The sequence below is a fragment of the Ammospiza nelsoni genome, chromosome 2 (assembly GCF_027579445.1).
Source record: "Ammospiza nelsoni isolate bAmmNel1 chromosome 2, bAmmNel1.pri, whole genome shotgun sequence".
Lineage (NCBI taxonomy): Eukaryota > Metazoa > Chordata > Aves > Passeriformes > Passerellidae > Ammospiza > Ammospiza nelsoni.
Genome location: NC_080634.1, coordinates 43312182 through 43331171, shown reverse-complemented (window position 1 = coordinate 43331171; position 18990 = coordinate 43312182). Strand labels below are relative to the sequence as shown.

Here is an 18990-nt window from a genome sequence, read left to right as displayed (position 1 = left end):
AGATGTTTGGGAAGTAAAACAACAAAAGCAACTATTTTGTGGTCATCACAGTTTTGGTTGGTTTTTTTTTTTTTTTTTTTTGAAAGAAAGCTGTTTCCTTTCAAAAAAGCATGTTACACCTGCAGGGCATAACCAAGGATTTAGCAGCACACTTTATTTATCCAAAAATATACTGATTCTGCTTAAAGTCAGGAGGACTACTCCTGCACCAATTTATTCTCTGTATCTTTCAGCTCAAATTTCTTTCTTCAGATTTCTATATAATGAAAAGTATACTAAAGGTTGCATTGGTTTTTTGGGGCTGTTTCTTCCCCACATTAGTAGCTGTCTTATTGAGCTGAGTTGGTTCTGCCACAAAGCCAGCATTTTACACAAAATGCCAGCAATTAGCTGGTGACAGCTTCTTGGTGAGAACTAACCTGGGCTGAATTGCAACCTGCTACATGCAGGCTGGCCAGCCAGTCCTTTTAAAATGTCCTCTCATTTCCCTGACAAATAAATGAAAATTTAGAAGCAATGAATACCCCACTTGCCAAATCTTTTGCCGAAAAGACGTTGTGATTCTTGGTATAAAGGATGCTTTGACGTCCTGCAACGGCACATAAAGAACTTTACAATGCTTTGGTTTTCTTGCTGCTGAAAAACGGATCTTGTATCAGGAGGGGTTTTGGAACAGAGCTTAATCACGAAGAAGTACATTGAACGTCTGAAGGGGACAGTAAAAAACAGACAAAAGGGAGCCGTCGCTGCAAATAAGTAAAGCTTGTCTTTTTGCTAACCAGAGGCTTGTGCCCTCTGCTCAGGGCAGAGCCGCACTTCTCGGGATGCTGGAGCGAGAGGACGGAGCAGCGGTACAAGAGGTGTGGGGAAAGGAATGAGAAGACAGGGAGATGATCAGGAGAAGCCAAAAAGCGCTGACCTAAGGCACAGGGCGCCGGATGCGATGGGAAAGGGATGCGGGCACGGCGAGCGATGGGAGGGGGACAGGCGGAGCGGAGGAGGAGCCGATGGCAGTGCCGCCGGAGGAGCAGCGTTTCCCAGGGGCGGCGCGGAGCGCCGGGCGCGCAGACCCTCGGTAAGGGACGGGGCTGGAGGCGACGAGGGGCGGGGAGGGAGGGACGGGCGAGGGGCGTGGAGCCCGCGGCCAGCCCGCCCGGGCGGTGGGAAACACGCGGGGGACGAGTCAGCCTGTCCGCCGCCGCCGGAGCCTGGCAGGCGCCTTCCTTTCCTGCGCGCCTCCCGCACACGCTCCCATCGTTTCCCCTCTCCAGGCTGCACCGCTCCCGGCTCCGAGCCACCCCCGTCCCGGCGGCGGGGGCCGGGGCAGAGCCGTCCCCCCGAGGGCAGCGCCATGTGAGCGGGAGCCGCGCCACCGCCGCACAGGGCACGGCACGTCCAGGATGTAAGGAGCCGTCCGCTGCTCGCACCCCGCCGCTGCCCGGCTGCCCGCGCTCTGTCGCTGCCGGACACTCGCCGGCAGTCCATCGCTGCCCCGGGCCAGCATGACCGAGGTGAAAGCCAAGGAACCCAGAGCGCCTCCGCCCGCCACAGACGGGGCGGTCCTGCTGCAGGGTCAGCCTGGCCGTGATCCCTTCCGCGAGGAAGCGGAGTCCGTCGACATCTCCCTGGACGGACTGCTTTACCCCAAGAGCAGCGACGAGGAGGAGGACGAAGAGGAGGAGGAGGAGGAAGGGGAGGAGGAGGAGGAAGAGGCGCAGCAGCAGCAGCATCTGGGGCGGGAAGACGGCCGGGACTCCCTCTGCTACCAGCCAGGGAGCGGCTCCCTCTCGGTCAAGGACTCCCTGGACACCGTCCTGGACACCTTCCTGGCGCCTGCGGCTCATGCCAGCTCCACCGTGGCCGCGGCGCCCTGGTCCTTCTTCGAGGCGGAGGAGGCGCCCGACGGCGCGATGAGCAGCGGCGCCTCGCAGAAGGCGGCCGAAGCCGCCCCGGGGGCGCCGGGCCCCTCGCAGCTCCCGCCGCGGCCCGCCGCGCTCTGGCCGCCCGGCGACGCCCTGGTTCCCGCCGCTAAGCCGCGGCCGGCGGGGCCGGGCTCCGGCGCGGAGTGTCCCGCTGCGGCGCCCAAGGGCGACGTTCCCGGTGTCGGGGCGCTGCCCGGCGGGTCCCGGGCGGGGGACCCGGGCCAGGAATACCTGCACGTGCCGCTGCTGCCGCTCAACTCGGCCTTCCTGGCGTCGCGCACGCGGCAGCTGCTGGACGGGGCGGAGTACGAGGGCGGCGCGGTGCCGCGCTGCTCGCCCCCCGCCCCGGAGCTGCCGGCCTACGGCTTCCCGCCGCCCGACGCCAAGGACGGGCCCTTCGCCTACGGCGACGTCCAGCCCGTCATGAAGATCAAGGAGGAGGGTCTCGGCCTCGCCGCCCGCTACCCGGGCGGCAGGGCCACCCCCGCGGCGGGCTGCCACGACTACCCGCAGGCTCCGCGGGCCGGGCAGGAGCCCTCGCTGGAGTGCGTCCTCTACAAGGCGGAGCCCACCCTGCTGGCCGGCGCCTACGGGCCCGCGGCGCCGCCCGACAGCCTGCCCTCCACCTCGGCCGCGCCGCCGGGGCTCTACCCGGCCCTGGGGCTGAACGGGCACCAGCCGCTGGGCTTCCCGGCCGCCGTGCTCAAGGAGGGCCTGCCCCAGCTCTGCCCGCCCTACCTCGGCTACGCGCGGTAAGGCGGCGGCGGCGAGGCGCTCGCTGAGGGACGGGACCGGGGGGTCGCGCTGCGCGCCGGGAGAGCTCCGCGCCTCCTCACCCTCCTCCTTCTCTGGAGGGGCGGGCGGGCGTGCCGGGCGGTGGGCGCCTCGGGGGGCTGTTAAGGGGATGCTGAGGGAAGGACAAAGTTTCTGTCGGCCAGGGCCTTTTTGGGCTTTCAGGTAGTGGCCGCAGCCCCGTTCGCATTCCCCGCGCTGCCGAGCACGCCGCGGTGTCCCGGCTCCGCAGCTGGCAATCGCGGCTGTGGGCACGGTACGCCCCAGGGATGTTGGCTTGTTGTCGCAGCGGGACTTCAGGGCCACCCCATGGCCGAGCCGCTGCCCGGCCCCGGGACACAGCGGGCAGGTTTCTAGCTTGTCCTCCCTTTCAGCGATACCGTGTTCATCAATACCTAAATATTTGCCAAAATAGTTCCCAATTTGAAAGAGAACCAAAAACAAAACAAACCCAAAGAAACCAAAAAGCAAAAAACAAAAACAACACCAAAAAACAAACCCAAAAACCCAACACCACAAAAAGCATTTGATTTCACACGAAAAAAAAAAAACTGAAACACTTGTATATTGATTTGCTTGAATGAAATGGTGTACTATCCTGCTAAGATCTGTTTTACCTATAAATACAACAAAAGGTGCATGCAATGTTGCAGTTTCAGTGGGTATCCTTTCTTTTAGCAAATGCAATGGTTACCTGGATTATTCTGCCTTGGAGACAAATATCATTGATATCCCCATCAGACTTAGTTACTGCTGAGAATGCTGCAGCTGAATGGGGGGTGAAAAACTGATTATTAAAGATTTTTTTAGTTGAAATGAAGTTTCAAGTTTCCCATGTAAAAGAGGCCTTTGAAATTCAATTGACATCTATGTGATTCTGTCTCTGTACAGGAGAAAAAATCATCAGTATGACTCCACTCACAAGAGTTGTTGATCTGAGGAAGATGAACATTTTAACAGTGTCCTAGATGGTACCTTTTTTGCTAAATGGTTTAAAAGATAACTTTCTGCTTTGTTTTTTGCAATGCTTTCCTGTGTTACCATAGTAGAGACAAACCATTAAGCAGAAAGGCAATCATACTTTAGTTTTTTCTGTATCTTGACTACAAATTCTAAAATGAAGTTTTTAGTATAAAACTCCTTAATACAGGTAAGTAGTTTACTGCACAAAGCTAGATCTTTCATTTCTTTATAATTCTTTTTCTTCTCAAGGCCAGATATGGAAACCAGCCAAAGTTCTCAGTTCAGTTTCGAATCACTACCCCAGAAGATTTGTCTCATCTGCGGTGATGAGGCTTCAGGTTGCCACTATGGAGTACTTACCTGTGGAAGTTGTAAAGTCTTCTTTAAAAGGGCAATGGAAGGTACTATGAGATGCCATTGTTCCTAATTGTCTGAAATATGTCTCCTAGACACCAGGGCATACTGTTTATTTATTGCTCATTTTTATAAATATTGTCACTGCAGTGAATTTTTTTGTTGTTTTATCAACAGTGGATATTGACAAAGTTCTTCCTTAGTTGTTTTTTTTTTTTCCTAGTATTATTTATTTTACTTTACTTTTTTGCTATTTATTATTTACTGTTTATCAGTTAATCTGTCCAGGTAGGCAGAGTTAAATAAAAATTTTGTGCATTATAGAACTTGTTTTAAAAAGTATAAATGGTATTCAAAGGAAAATATTCTGAACTCATGATAGGAAAATAAGAATTGTTTATGGCTTTGTTCTCTTTTTGAAAATACAAAATTTTTCTTGCTTTCAAGTTGCAAAGTTTTGGCTTCCTGGTAGTTATGGAAGTATTTAAAATTTCACTGAGCCTATTCAAGTCATAATAAGAATAAATGTGTTTGACTTGTTCCAAATAGTTGTTAAATTGCAAAGTCAAACTGCAAGTTTAATGAAACAGTAGCAATACCTAGGTTTAATTTTTCATTTTGGATTCTTTTACATGCCTTGTCCACTGAGATTTTGAATACTAATACAAGCACAGAGTGTTTTATATGGTTCAACACATAAAGCAGTAAAACAAATCCTTCTACTTTTTAGGCTTTGTCTCCTGTTTTGATTTTTATCTGATCCTGCCAGAACTAGGATATTCAAATTTCTGTTCCATGTATTTAACAAAACCATTGTTCTAATGGATAGGATTCCTTAAAATAAAACCCTGCATCCTGTATTTTCTTGTTGTGATACGTAGTTTTTTCTGCTTTAAAGAGTTTATCTCTTTCTAAATGAAAAAAGAAATTTTGGAAAGGTAAAAGCTTAGCATAATAATATAATTAGATTTTTTGTTTCACTGTGCTGTTACTTTCTACTTTAAGCATATGCTCATGTTCTTCCTCAGCATTAAATATTCTTCCTTAAAATTAAGTATTTGCAAAGTGGTCTTGGTGGTCTAAGTGAACTTTTGAGCCAGTGCCATGTTTCTCCAATGCATTCAATGGGTTTCATGAGAAAATTACTAGAAATATTTGTGTTAGGCTGCAAAGCTCTTAAGTCACTTGCAGGAATACATTTAAGTTTCACTGCACCTGCTGGTTGGTCTCCTGGTTTGCCTTTGCATTTTTTTGCTATACTTTTCTGAATCAGCCAAATATTTTTTTAAAAAGTTAGGGAGCTGAAGTTTTAATACTAAGCATAGTGTTATTTATGAGTACTGTATTTTAAAATAAATTTTATTTTTGCTTTTTACCTATAATGTTGTAATAATTTCTTTGAATTTTATTCTGTCAATTTTAGATTTCATCTCTTTTCTAATTTAGTACTCAGTTCTGTTTGCAGTAGATGAACCTGCTCAAAAACATAACATATTACATTATTGTTCAGCAGAATTATTTTAACAAAAAATGTTAAGAAGGAATAACTTGATACAAGGAACATCTTAAAATTGTTTTCACAGACTGTTCAAAGTCTATATTGGCAGAGTCTTACCAGGTTAAGAATATAGAGTTATTTAGAGACAAATGAGAGGTCAATACAGTTATGTAAACAAACGTCTTAGGTTTTACATTGCACCTTCATAACTTTAATTTTTAAATGAATCCACAGACTGGGAGTCTGTTGAGGAAGGGTGTTTGGGTTTTCTAGAAAGGATTTTCAAAGAATGTTCAAGAATGTGCATCAGAAACCTGACTGTAATCAGAAAAGATACATGTTATTGAGTTTGATGGGAAACAATGTCAGACAATGAGCAGTGTAGGCATTGGCAAAATGAACAAATACAGTTGTACCTGTTTTTGTGTAGAAAGTGCAAGACTACAGGGGGCTCCTTAGACATGGACTGATGGACTTCTTATTTTCATTGCATATGCTATATAATTATCAGCACTAAACCAATCCTATTTATTGACAGATATTTGATTTTCTACGGACTTTAAATACTTTTAAAAAAATTAATATCGGAAATAATGGTGGAAAATTGCTCCTCTGTAAAAAGACACAAAGTATTTGTATTTTAAATGAAGTAGAAAATAGTGTTTAAAATTCTTACTGGCAATCATATGAATTTGAAACATATTTCTTCCATGAAATGTCCCCCTGCCCATAATTTCTCTGAGCATAAATGCGTTACTTATTTTTTAAAATTTTTTGTACTACTACAGACGTGAGATTTTTAATAATAAGTCATGAAAATAAAGTGTTAAATTTTGTGATTAAAAATTCCTGGTCAAAACTCTACTTTTCATGTAATTTCCATACAGTACTGATCTTTATGAGAAATTAAAGCCTGATTGGAAATAGCTGGCTTTTGCTATTTCATGGATTTTCTCTATCTTGAGAGATTTTTTTGTATGTTATGAGGTTTTGTGCATAGGTAAAAAAGTATTTAATATAGTAGCTTCACATTTGTTGGAAAAAGCTTATTTTCTATTTTAATTATTTATGTAATATGAGACACATTTGCTGTTTCAAATCAAACAGCCTATTTTTTTTTTGTAATTTTTTTTACAGAAACTGTTCTATTTATACACCATTTATTTTACCTTCCCTGGTGTGAGGATCATACTTTATTGGTTAAATACATCCATTTGAATAAAATGAACTGCTCTGTTACCCAGAAAACTCTTTTTTTTTCCATATCTAGTTTTTTGAAATAAAACCAGATTATTTAAATTATTATGACTTAACCATGATTTAAAGCTGTATTTACTAATAATGATTTAGCAACACATTGGAATGTAACTAATACATGCACATACAACTTAATGAGGGGTCAGAGTTATGTGAGAATCACAAAGATTGCTTAGAATGTTTCTTGGCACTGAATTCTAAAATATGGATGCACTTTAGATACTTTCTGTCTTTTGCATTCCTGGTTCCCCATATGTTCCCCAAAAGGCTGGAGTTAATGTAATAAACATATATTTCTTAAGGCAAAATCTTGAAGCAGGTTAAACAAAGATGCAAGTCCTTTCTTTGGGAACCTGTAGTATAGCAGATATGTAAAAAAATTAGTACTGCAAGTGAGGAGGAGAAAGGGGACAAAGATACTGGGTTGGTTTTACTTAGGAAACATTTATCTGCATTTAGAAGTTGTACATTTTCTACTGGACTCCTGCAAATAACTATTAGTCTGTAGATTCACTTAATGTACAAAGAAATGACAAGGCTTTAAAAAATACTTTAAAGATCTCCTTTGAGTACAATGAAAACAAAGAAAGTTACAGCTATTCATACTCAGTAAAGAAATTTGAAGAGACGAAATTGAATTCATTGTGCTGATGGGGTAGTGCTGTTCCTGTCAGTGAGATGAGTGTGATGAGGATTTTGGAGATAAAAATAAAAGAAAAAAACCAGAAATAATATTCAAAATGCTTTCAAATATGTAGAATTACTGTATTTGTAGGATAATTTGCTCTTGATAACCAGGTGTTACTTAACTGCTACCAATATATTTCATTCATGGTAATAAAAAGTAGAGGCAAATATTTCTAGCAGGCATTAAGAGAATGAAGATTAAGAGACAAACTTTTACTTTTCGATGACTAAATTTCCAAACAGTCATTTGTGATGTCTTATAAAAATTCCATAATGTGAAATGATGCAGGGCAGCTATGATCAAAATGCTTGTGGAATACCACAATGAGATGTTTTTCCCTTGAGAGGAGCCCAGTGTTCAAAATTTTGGGATTCTGGAGCTGTTGCTAACAGAGAGTTTCTTGGTAGCCTGCATTATTGCCTTCTTGTTGAAAGTGTCTCTTTTGCAGTAGTTTTACTAATGAAAATTTGGAATTACCTAAATCCTGCAAAAAAATTCAAGTGCTGTTTTTCCTATAATAAAACCTCATCTTATTTTTCTTCTCTATTTATATTTGCACTTTGCTTATATTGTTGATATCTAAGGAAAAGTAGTTGCCCAAACCCAGAGTCTGAGACCAACACGAATACATGATATTGCAGCAGATGTGTCAGAAACTGACTCTTGGTTTGTTTAAATACCTGGGAATGTGTTACAAACTTGATCAAGTGATTGTAGAACATTTGTCTGGTTTTAATATGTGCTTTAAGGTCAGGGTAACTCTGACCTTAAACTCTGTTGCATCAATGGCATCAGGGAACAAACTCAAGCACATGTAGCAGATAACATTTAACTGACCACGTGTGAACTTTCCTTTTTCTGAGATCTGAATTTGGTAAACTGGCAGAAAGTAAAATTTCCGTGAGAGTTTTCACTGTCTGTATATGGAGAGGTTCTGTGGAGTGTCTGATGATGAGCTACACCTACACAGTAAGAAGGTTGATCATGACTTCAACCAAACTTTCTGATAAAGTTTATCTGACCTTCTCAGTGTTATGATAAGCAGTTTTGTGATGGCAGTGTGATTCACTATATTCATAGTGCAACACTGTGCATAAGGAAAAGTGTTTGTCTAAACAGTTATGCTTTTCCATAGCTAAAGAATCTAAAATGGTGCAGCATGCCAAGTATTAAAAAAATGCCAACCACTAGTAGAAAATCCTCTTTGAAAAGAGAGAAATAATCGTGTAGACACCCCTGTAGCTGTAAACTTGATGGAGCAGGTGTTAAAAGTTCCTTTTTCTCACAGCCCTGAAGGTTTTTCTAATTCTTAATCTAACTTTCCAGTCTGGATCTTGGGATCAGAATTTGGTACAGCATATACCAGTATCACCTGATGGTGATAAAGTGTCCATGAAGTAGAAAACGTGCAAACACACAAAGCATACACATGGCAAGTTGAGAAATGAAAATGCTTTTCACTCAGTATAACAGATTTGATGTTATTGTAGTATTCATGATGTACAAACTAGCAGTGTTTTGATAGATATCTATATTTTAGAATCTAATTAATCAAATAGAATCAAATTAATCTAAGATGTTTCAATCAAGAGGCAGCGATATCTGGGTGTTTTGCACATTACTTTTTTCTTCCACCTTTATTTCTCAAATAGTGGATGACCCTGTCCCACTGGTTCATTTGTAGGACAAGGCAAGGAATTTAAGAGAATATGCATGAAAAAATTTATCATGGCAATGTGTTATGATAATTCCACTAAAATAAGAGTGATAGGATGACTGAAAGGGAAATACAGAGTCTTGTCTTGATAGAAGAATATAACAGGGATCAAAAAGAGAACAACTGATACTTTAGTGCTGCATACCTCTGAAATAGTTGGTGTGTTTATAAAGTAGGTTTTGTGTTCAAATCCCATGTTTTGTATTTGTAAGAAACAAACCCCGAATTAACAAATATGCTGACACTTCCATTATTTTACATATTTATATCCCTGATGTAGTTAATTACTTAAAAACTATGACCAAGGGACAAATGTGACACAATGCCATAAAAAGAACTGGAAATAGTGATTTGTAGATGCTGCCATATTCTCCTGAAAGATTATTAGCTGTGGGAAGTTTTTTACTGTTGTCAGTAAAACTTTATACATTTCAAGGTGTTGCTGTGGTAAACAGCCTAGGCAAACCAATTGTTTCATAGTGAAAATCAATATTAAACAATATTCCTAATTTTACAGTTCATTATAGTTTCAATGAATTATGAATTAATCGTGTTTCATTTTTTTTTCTTCTTGTTGGAAATGATGGAACAGACAGGGAAATGTAAAAAAGATTAAAAAACAGGATTGTAGCTTTTGACTTTGTATGGAAGTGAAAGAATACAAGATAGCTACATTTAATTGTTCTTTTTTGTAGGTATCATTTAAAAATTATACTCTCTTTGGAGGTTGCTCTTTGGAGAAGTGATTTTGGAAGGACAAACAATAGTATTGCAGGATTCACAGGAAAAGGCAGCAAGATTTTGAGATCCTCCTATATAAGAGGAGGAGAGAGTCAGTCAATGGTGTTACAAACAATTATTTTTATTGCTTTGACTGTGAAATATGTTATGAAGAAAGAAATTCTTCATTATTTCAGTTAGATTCCAGGATGGAACATATTCACAAGTTCTTCTGTTTTCCACTCTTTGTCCCCTTTGGTCCACTAAATCCTTAATTCTTTGCTGAGGAGCAGACTTGCATCAATAGCAGGTCTTTCTTTACACCAATATAGGCTACAGAGTGGAAGCTGAAACACCTACTTAAGAACTGGAAGTGAGAATTTTACTTCAATGAGCCAAGAGGGAAATCAAATGTTTATCAAAAGATTATGCATGGTAAAGTCCATGATGGATGTGGGTTGTGGTTAAGTAGTTGGAGTCAGAAGTCTCACTTCAGAGACTTTTTCTATTTTTATAGAAAACACACAGAAATAAAATCATTTATAAATTAAAGCCCCAACAGCATTATCTGAAGTGTGTGGAATCTTGGAGACTAATAGCATGGGATGGCATACAAGGACATGGGGACTGTAGTGTAGATTCCTAGTTCTTCACAACTTAAAAAAAAACACATGGTGAGAGGTAAATTCAACCCACATTTGCTGTTTTGCACTTTGAAATAGTGCAAATAGTGTTATGTTTAGATCCAGACTAAATTAAATATATTTTAACTTCCCATTTTACCAAGGATGAGCTAGGCCAGACTGCCTAGCTGTGGAAAACCATGTCTTGTCAGAGCATGTTCAGGGTAAGGATTACCCTGTATTTACTCTGACAAGTCAGGTTTTCCACAAGCTAGGGACTAGCCTGGTCTGTTGTCTTAGCTTCCAGAAGTCAGATTTTTACTCAAAAGCTACATCTGCATCATTATCTTTTGTTTAGGTGCACAGATGAACTTATTTTCCATTCTTTAAATTTTAAACCCATGTTTTTTGTCAGCTCCCACAATTCTGTTGTGGCTGTTGTTTTGTTTTGTTTTGGTTTTTTACCTATTGATTTAATTGGTACTTTTTCAAAAGTTTATAAGACGTAAAACATACTTTTAGAAAATTATTGAGCAAAACCTTGAGGTGAGCCTTCAGGAAGCAAAGTCGATGTTTGGCAGTAAAGCAGAGGGAGACGTTTGGCAGTAAAATAATTTGCAAAGAGATGCAATAGATGTCTGCAAGCTTTAGACAGAAATCTAAAACTGGACTAAGTAAAACACTGTGATGTGTTCTGGAAAGGTTGGTGGTTTTATAAAAAAGCATTGGCAGTTAATAGAGATACAGGGAGGCAAAGTCACGTTTGGGAGAGAGAAAAAACAAGGTGAGATAAGAGTGCAGTTTGTAAAGACAATGTATGTGCTACTTTCACCACTGTATTAAAAACCTCCCAGTATGGCAATAGTCATTACAGGACTTAAAATTGTGTTTACCTGCTTACATTAGAACTTGCAGCCTTGCTAACAGTAATGGATTTTGATGGAAGTTTAAAAAAATACTATTCTACAAGAATCAGGAACATTTAAGTGACAGATAAAATCATCTCTGTGTTTTCTTCATCAAGCTGGTCACAGGCCAATGCATTGAGAGTGACCCTCAATGTGCACTTTCAAAAAACAGTGCAAAGTAAACATGCAGAGGAAACTTAACATTAGGTGTTTTTGAAAGTGTGGCAATTGCCAGAAAGTTCCCAGGTTCATATTTTTGTGGGAAATGCTAATAGAAAGCTTTTCCTTCAAAATTGTGCACTAGTGACTATAATACTATCTTGTTTTTTTTTTTTTTCCTGAGTATTTTGTTTGCTTGTTTGTTTTGTTTTTTGTTTTCCTGGTTATAATGACAGTAGTCATAGACAAGATACTGGCTATCAAGCTACCAATTGAATGGTGATTTTATCTTGATGGAGGTTTTGGGTACTTCATTAGTACATGCATTTGGTATAACTGCAATGCTCAAGTATGGAAGACAATTAGTTCAAATCTAGATGATCCTGAAGATTGTAGTTTTGCAAATACATTTTCAAATACATATTTTATCATTCCAGGAAAACCTTCCAAACATTGTGATCTAACTAAATATTGTCCAGTAATTTTGAAATTAGGCAAATATCTGGCATGTGTTCTTTTCTTACACAATCTCTCCTTCAGATGGCTGCTGTCCCTAAAATATTAATGTCAAGCAAGTAACAGTTTCTGAGAACCCAGCTTTGCACAATGGTAGAAGTGATTTCAAATGGGAACATTTATCTATTGAGATGAAATCCACACAAATCACTGCAATTAAAAACAAAATTCTTTACTGATGGAACTGAAAACTGCCAAACAATTGAAACTTATATGTTTTCCAAATAAGTTGTAGCTCAATCAGAAAGAGTGGAATACACTTGGGGACAGAAGGTGTCAGGGAGAGGTGGGGTAGAGATGAGTGGAATGTAAAACTCACATGAAGGTGTAAGTCAGGTACAGGATATGACTGGTTTCTTAAAAGTCCTGAAAACAAGGAAGATGTTAACAGTAAGCATCAAGAGGTGCCTGAATTTTTGTTACCGTAATCCCCTGAGAGAGTTGGGTTAGCAGTGTTTTGGCTTTTAAGCAAATTTTACTGTGCCTAAATTCTAGTAACAGATTTCATTTCTGGTCTGGTATACACTGGGCAGAGACACTGTTTAATCCTGTCTAATCTGAAACTTCAGAACATATGAACATGGAACTGTACTTTTAATAACTGTGATTCAGTTATGATTTGTTTTGTAAATGTGAAAAATGTTGTTCAGCCTTAGATTTATAGTAAGAAGGACAAGTTTTGTATGGAGTTAGACTATCTTGTGAAGAATTAACAAATTCCCTAGAAAAGAGGTCCAGAATAAATCTCTTTTCAGGGGACCAAAGAAAACCCCCAAAACAAGAAAAGGACAAAGAAAAACTTTAACTATACTTAAGCATTCCCTTGTAAATTAGCTGTGCATTAAAGCACTAGAGTGCCATGGAGGTGAGATAATACTCATGGATTTTAATTAAACTAATGGAGTTTTAAAATTGTTGTTGCTTATCAAAAGACTGAATGCTTTTTGTAGCTTATAAAGTAAAAGAAATACAAGGAAAAACTTCAAGTAATCCCAAATAAGTGTTTTGCTTACTGGTCTGCTGCCAATAGCAAAATGGATTTTTATTCATTTGTCTGCTTTTGGTAATGTTTCCTGTAAGGAGGAGTCCAGATTTAGAATTAATGAGACAAAGTAGATGAGAATTTCTTCTGATTAAACATTACTAAGCCACCGAGTTACAATCCCCTTCTATTTGTCCTTTTTGGCTGTGTTGGCTGCACCTGGTCAGCTGGTATTTCAGCAAGTTTATTACATGACTGCTTGCCCATCAGAGGTATTTGCTTTGCTTAAAAGGCTTTTTTTTTTACACTACCCCAGCTTCTTCATTCTGTTTGCTGTCAGAAACTCCACATCAATCCAAGCAAAATGTACTTAAGTTCTTTAAAAATAAGATTGATAACTTCACAGAAAAATAAGTTTTAAAGAAACAATTGGTCTCTCTTTGTGCTTGATTTACTTAAGAAATACTGTTAGTACAATAATTTAGGCAGTTCATGCTGACTGCTAATTATTTTGGAATTTCATAGATGAGGAGTTTTGCCCTTAAACAGACCAAATAAAGCATTATATTCAAATAGTAACATGATTGGTCAACGGTTAGCATAAAATGAAGGAGTTCTTTAATGGTTCAAGTACACGTTTTTGAATCTTCAGCTATTTTTGCAAAATTTATACACAGAAATAATTTTTTCATCTTAGAAAACATGTTGTTCACACAGTTTTTCTCTTTCCTGTAGGGCAGCACAACTATTTGTGTGCTGGAAGAAATGACTGCATAGTCGATAAAATCCGTAGGAAGAACTGCCCAGCATGTCGCTTGAGGAAGTGCTGTCAGGCTGGTATGGTCCTGGGAGGTGAGCTGTTTTTCAAGTGGATTTATAAAAATAGGCAGTCAAGTACCCTACCTTCAGTCTGTTGAGGTTAAACAGCAGTACTTTGATACTGTGAAAGAAAAACCACATTCAAATATTATTTTTGGAAGAATTACCTAATGCTTTATACTTAGAATTTTTCTTTAGTGAATCTGGAAACCCTGACAAAACACTTTTCTGTACTGTGTATCCTTACATTCATTTTCTTGAAGGAAAAGGAATTATGTCTTAGGTATATTTGTTAATAATTTTGGATCAGGTAGTTTGGTATAGGTAAAAAATATGTAGATTGAAATTGACACTAGAATCAGGAATCAGTACTGTGCTCTTCTAATTTGTGTTATACTCTTCATCATTGCTTTGAGTACATGTCAACAGAATTGTATCCTTCTGTTCCACCAGAGAGAGACAGGCAGCAGTTGCACCAATACTGCAGGCTTTGCATATTAGGTGCTGGGAAATCCCATCTTTGTATTAGTTCTTTCTGTAACAGATTAGGGTTTGTTTTTTTTTTTATGTATCATTAAATGAAATTGAGCACTGTGCCTTTGAAAACCTACAGGGAGAAAATGGTGTATGATTAGGTAGTCACATGGCAAGTTTTGATGTACTTACAGGCAGGAATGATGCTTATTTTTGCTGGTTTTTTTTTTTCCCTATTTTGTATCAGCACAAAGCTTGGAAATATGCTGAGATTATTATATTATTAGCTGAAATAGGCTAAGACCATAAGAAAACGGACATATTAAAGTGATAGAAAGAATATGTTCCTAAAGGGAGTTAAAAAAAAAAAGGGGGGAAGGACAAAAACCTGCTTTATTTCAAATTTAATCTGTTTTAGCCCATCAAAGCCCTCTGTCTGTCTCTCTCCCCTGCTCAACCTACATTTCCTCCCCCACATTTAAGTATTGTTTTTTATCCCTGACGGAAGAGCTGGCACTATGTCCTGTACATCATTTCATTATCTTGCTGGTCAGCATTCTTCGATAATGTCAAACGTGCATATAGTTTTCAGACTGATAGTTTGCACAGCTCTGTGTTTCCAGCTCCTGTAAGCTGAATGCCAGCCCCATGGAGCTGGGGTATTCTGCACACACAGCCCTTGTGTCATTCTCACACAGTCAGTCAGTGCCACCTCTCAGTTAAAGAAAAATAAATGGAGCTGACAAGCACACTGGGCTGAGGGGAGAGGGACAAAAGGAGAACATGTCCTTTGGATCCTTCTCAGATTGAAGCAGTGTTTTAAAAGTAGAGTGGCAGTGCAGTAGAGAAACATTATTAATACAAAGGCAGAGCCTAAAGCCTTGTTTGCCCAACTTTGGAAGAGGAGAAGGCGAGGGAGGCAGAGGTCCTGTGTAGGCTGTGGAAAATGCAGAGTAAGAATGAAGACTTAGGAAGAGGAGTTGGCAGATGTAGTGCCTGCCTTTTAAAATTTGGGAGAACATGCAAGATTTGATCAATTTGACCTCTAAAATATATACCTGCCTAAGGCAGGTGTCTTAGACTAGATGATCTTCAGATGCCTTCCAATCCAAGCCATTTTATGATTCTAATGGGTGTAAATTAATAGAGATAAAAATTCATTCCTGACTATGAATTTTACACATCTAGGAGTTTGATGATGATCTAACCTAAATTTTGATTTATGATACCCTGGATAACACCAATAACTAAACTCTGTGTGTTTCAACATCACAGGTAGCAGTTTCAACAAGCAGAAGAGTGTGAGATGGCTCACTATTATTTTCCTAGTCCTTTTGCTTCAGCATTGTTCTGCATAGTAATAGGAAAAGTCACCAGCAGGCTTGACTTCATTCTGCACTTTGTGTGCAGTTATGGATGCTAGTTTCCCTAGTGTTTTTTAATATATGCATTTTTCTCTGGGTATAGGTGCTAGGAACAGAAAAAGTTGGACACTTTAGCCAGCAATATTGATCAGATGGTATGTCCTCATTAGTGTGTTCTCATAGTAAGATGCTCCATCCTCCTACAAAACCTGAGGATAAAGATGCTCTGACTTTTATTTCATTGCTGTAACATATGAAGAGAGTAAAATCTTCATCTTTCTCATCACCTTTTCGGATCACTTTTTTTTTCTCAGCTATTACAAAGCGAGTGTAAATATTTTCTTTGTATTTAATACTAGATTTTTGTACCTGGCCAGTTTGTTGTGTTGCTTAGTCTTCTCCTAAGTATACCTAATCAAAGCTGTCTCCCATTTTTTGAGAAGCCTGTGCAGTGTAGTTTCACTGGTTCTTAGAGAGACGTTTCATTTCAGCAGATCTCTGCCCTGATATCCCCACCTACACCATCTTCTGGAAAGGAGTAATCTGGCAGCAAATAGAAAGCAAAAGAGAATAGTTGGACAATGGAAAAAAGGAAATACTGAGTGGAGCTGTGACTGTGGCACCTCTATTTTTTTGTCAGGTGCTCTTAGTGATGTCAACAGTTCTGGGGAAATTAGGAAGCTAATTGTTCTATGCAGGCTGAAATGGAGTGCTTAGTACTGAAAGGAAGAAGAAAAGACAAATGTAGACCAAAAATGAGGAAAACTGGAGTGAAATGATACTACATGTAAATGAGGGTTTAAAATTCAAACTGCAAATAAAATCTCAAGATAGACTGTTAGCCATAATACTCTTTCTATGGTTATATTGTCACCCCTCTTCTTTTGCTTGTCTGCCATTTTTACAATTCCTTTGTTGTATCACATGAGCAAAATTTCCTACCCATGACTTGATGTGCTGATCAACACAATATGATTCATATATGGAGTGTTACAGGGCTTAGATAATTTTCCCAAAGACATCAGTGATCAAAGGGCTGGGAAGCCTGCCATACGAGGAAAGGGTAAACATGAACTAGCAGTGTGCCCAGGTGGCCAAGAAGGCCAATGGCACTCTGGCCTGTGTCAAGAATGTGTTACAACCAGGATTAGGGCAGTGATTGATTGTCCCTCTGTACTCAGCACTGCTGAGGCCACACCGCAAGTGCTGTGTCCTGCTCGGGGTCCCTCACTACAGGAAAGACATTGAGGAGTGTGTCCAGGGAGCTGTGGAAGGGTCTGGAGCATAAATGCTATGATGAGCAGCTGAGGGAGTCAGGGTTGTTTAGCTAGGAGAAAAGGAGGTTCAGGAGGGACCTTATTACTCTCTACATCTGCCTGAAAGGAGGTTGTAGCAAGATGGGCGTGGGCATCTTCTCCCAGGGATCATGTAGCAGTATGAGAGGACATAGCCTCACACCCTTGACTGTGCCAAGGGACATTCAGCTTGGAGGAAATTCTTCACAGGTAGGGTTGTTAAACTTTGGAATGGGCTGCCCAGAGAGGTGGTGGTGTCACCATCCCTGGAGGTGTTTGAAGAAAGGCTGGACATGGCACTTAGTGCTGTAGTTGACAAGGTGGTGATGCATCAAAGTTTGGGCTTAGTGGTCTTGGAGATCTTTTCCAAGCTAAAAGATTCCGTGATTCTCTGATTCTGTGAATTGGGTTTGTTCAGCTGTGAGAAAAGAAGGCTTAGGGGACACTTTATCACTGGTTTCCACTATTTAAGGGTGACTGCAAAGAAGATGGAAACATGGAAAAGGCAAGGGATAATGAGTACAAGTTACTCCTAGGGAGATTCTGATTAGACACAAGAGAGAAATATTCCACAATGAGAAAAATCAGCCATTGGCATTATTGCCCAGATCACTGGTGGACTCATCACTGTTGAACACTTTTAAGATTCATCTGGACATGGTGCTGGGTCATCTGGTCTAACTGTGCTTTTGCCAGGGAAGGTTGGACTGGATAGTCCATGAGGTTCTTCCCGTCCTGGAATTCTGTGATTCTGCGATAAAAGCCTATACGCAAATTTCCAATTCTTGGAATAAAGTACATGCTTAGAGACATCCTTGAGTATTTTAAATGAGTTGGAATTGGCAATACTTTAAATCTTTTTTTATGTTTACAACCTGTATAGGTCAAGATTTTTTGTGCATTTTGTGATTTGTGCCATTTAGAACTTACATAGAGATATTTTTGTTCTTTTACCTCTGATACTTAGTTTCTTAATGCTGGCCTTGAGTTAAATGCAGACTTGCTATATTATTTAATTAACATGAGAAACACTGAAATTTTACAGGATGTTAATGATAAGCTTCCAAAAATTACTATATTAATTAAATTATACTTACTTCTTAGGGAAGTACACCTATCTTCCATTGAATGTCACTGAGTGGCAACCATATAGATAAAAGCGTAATATTTTATTATATGAACAACAGTTCCATTTTTCAACCCTAAATTCAAAGCAATATCAAACCCCTGAAATTTTGAAAGAAATTTTAAATCAGTAGTAAGTAAATTATAGGATAGCAACCAATAGCACTAATAATTTATTTCCATATATGGACTGTTTTGTTTTTCTTAATCTATAGAAGGAATGTATCAATAAAAATATGCATTTCACAGTACTGTGTTTGTAATTTTTTTTGAAAATATTAATTGTCTTTGGGCTTTATAATCTCATAACTTGAGACATTAATCTATCCCCTTTCTAATCTTAAACCTAATAGGATAGCAGGTAGCTGGATCAGATCCTGGAATAAACAAGTGCTCAACTCTTTTATTTATTATGAGTGAATCTGTAATTTTTTCAGGCTGATTATCACAGATTCCTTGTTCAGCTGTATTGCTGAATGATTGTGTTCTTCATTGTTTCAATCAGCTTTCAGTCCGCAGTGCAGTGATTACATGCAGAAAAAGGTGAATTAATTTTCCAGGTAATATTTTCTGAGGTAGGATCAAAGGGTTTGTTAAAACCAAGATGTGTTCCTTCTGCTTTGCTGCTTTCTCTATGTTGTATACACCCTCCTAAGGTGTGCACGGCTTCTTTTTCTACACAAAAAGCAAGAGCAGAGTGACCTTAAAGTAAGGGCCATTGTGTTCTGTCAAGAATAATACATCATTGATGCTTTTCACCTCATTACAGGGTAAGGAGAAGGGTAGTGAGATGTTAAACTTCTACTAGAAACCC

General features: G+C 39.9%; 1 protein-coding gene across 1 annotated transcript in view; it reads left to right on the top strand.

The window, feature by feature from the left end:
* Positions 1–1502: 1502 nt before the first annotated feature.
* The window catches only part of PGR (progesterone receptor), a 31305-nt gene continuing 13817 nt past the window's right edge, over positions 1503–18990 (top strand). The window contains exons 1-3 of the mRNA XM_059466768.1: positions 1503–2674; positions 3927–4078; positions 13835–13951. Coding sequence (XP_059322751.1) covers positions 1503–2674; positions 3927–4078; positions 13835–13951 — 1441 coding nt within the window. The remainder of the gene's footprint in view (positions 2675–3926; positions 4079–13834; positions 13952–18990) is intronic.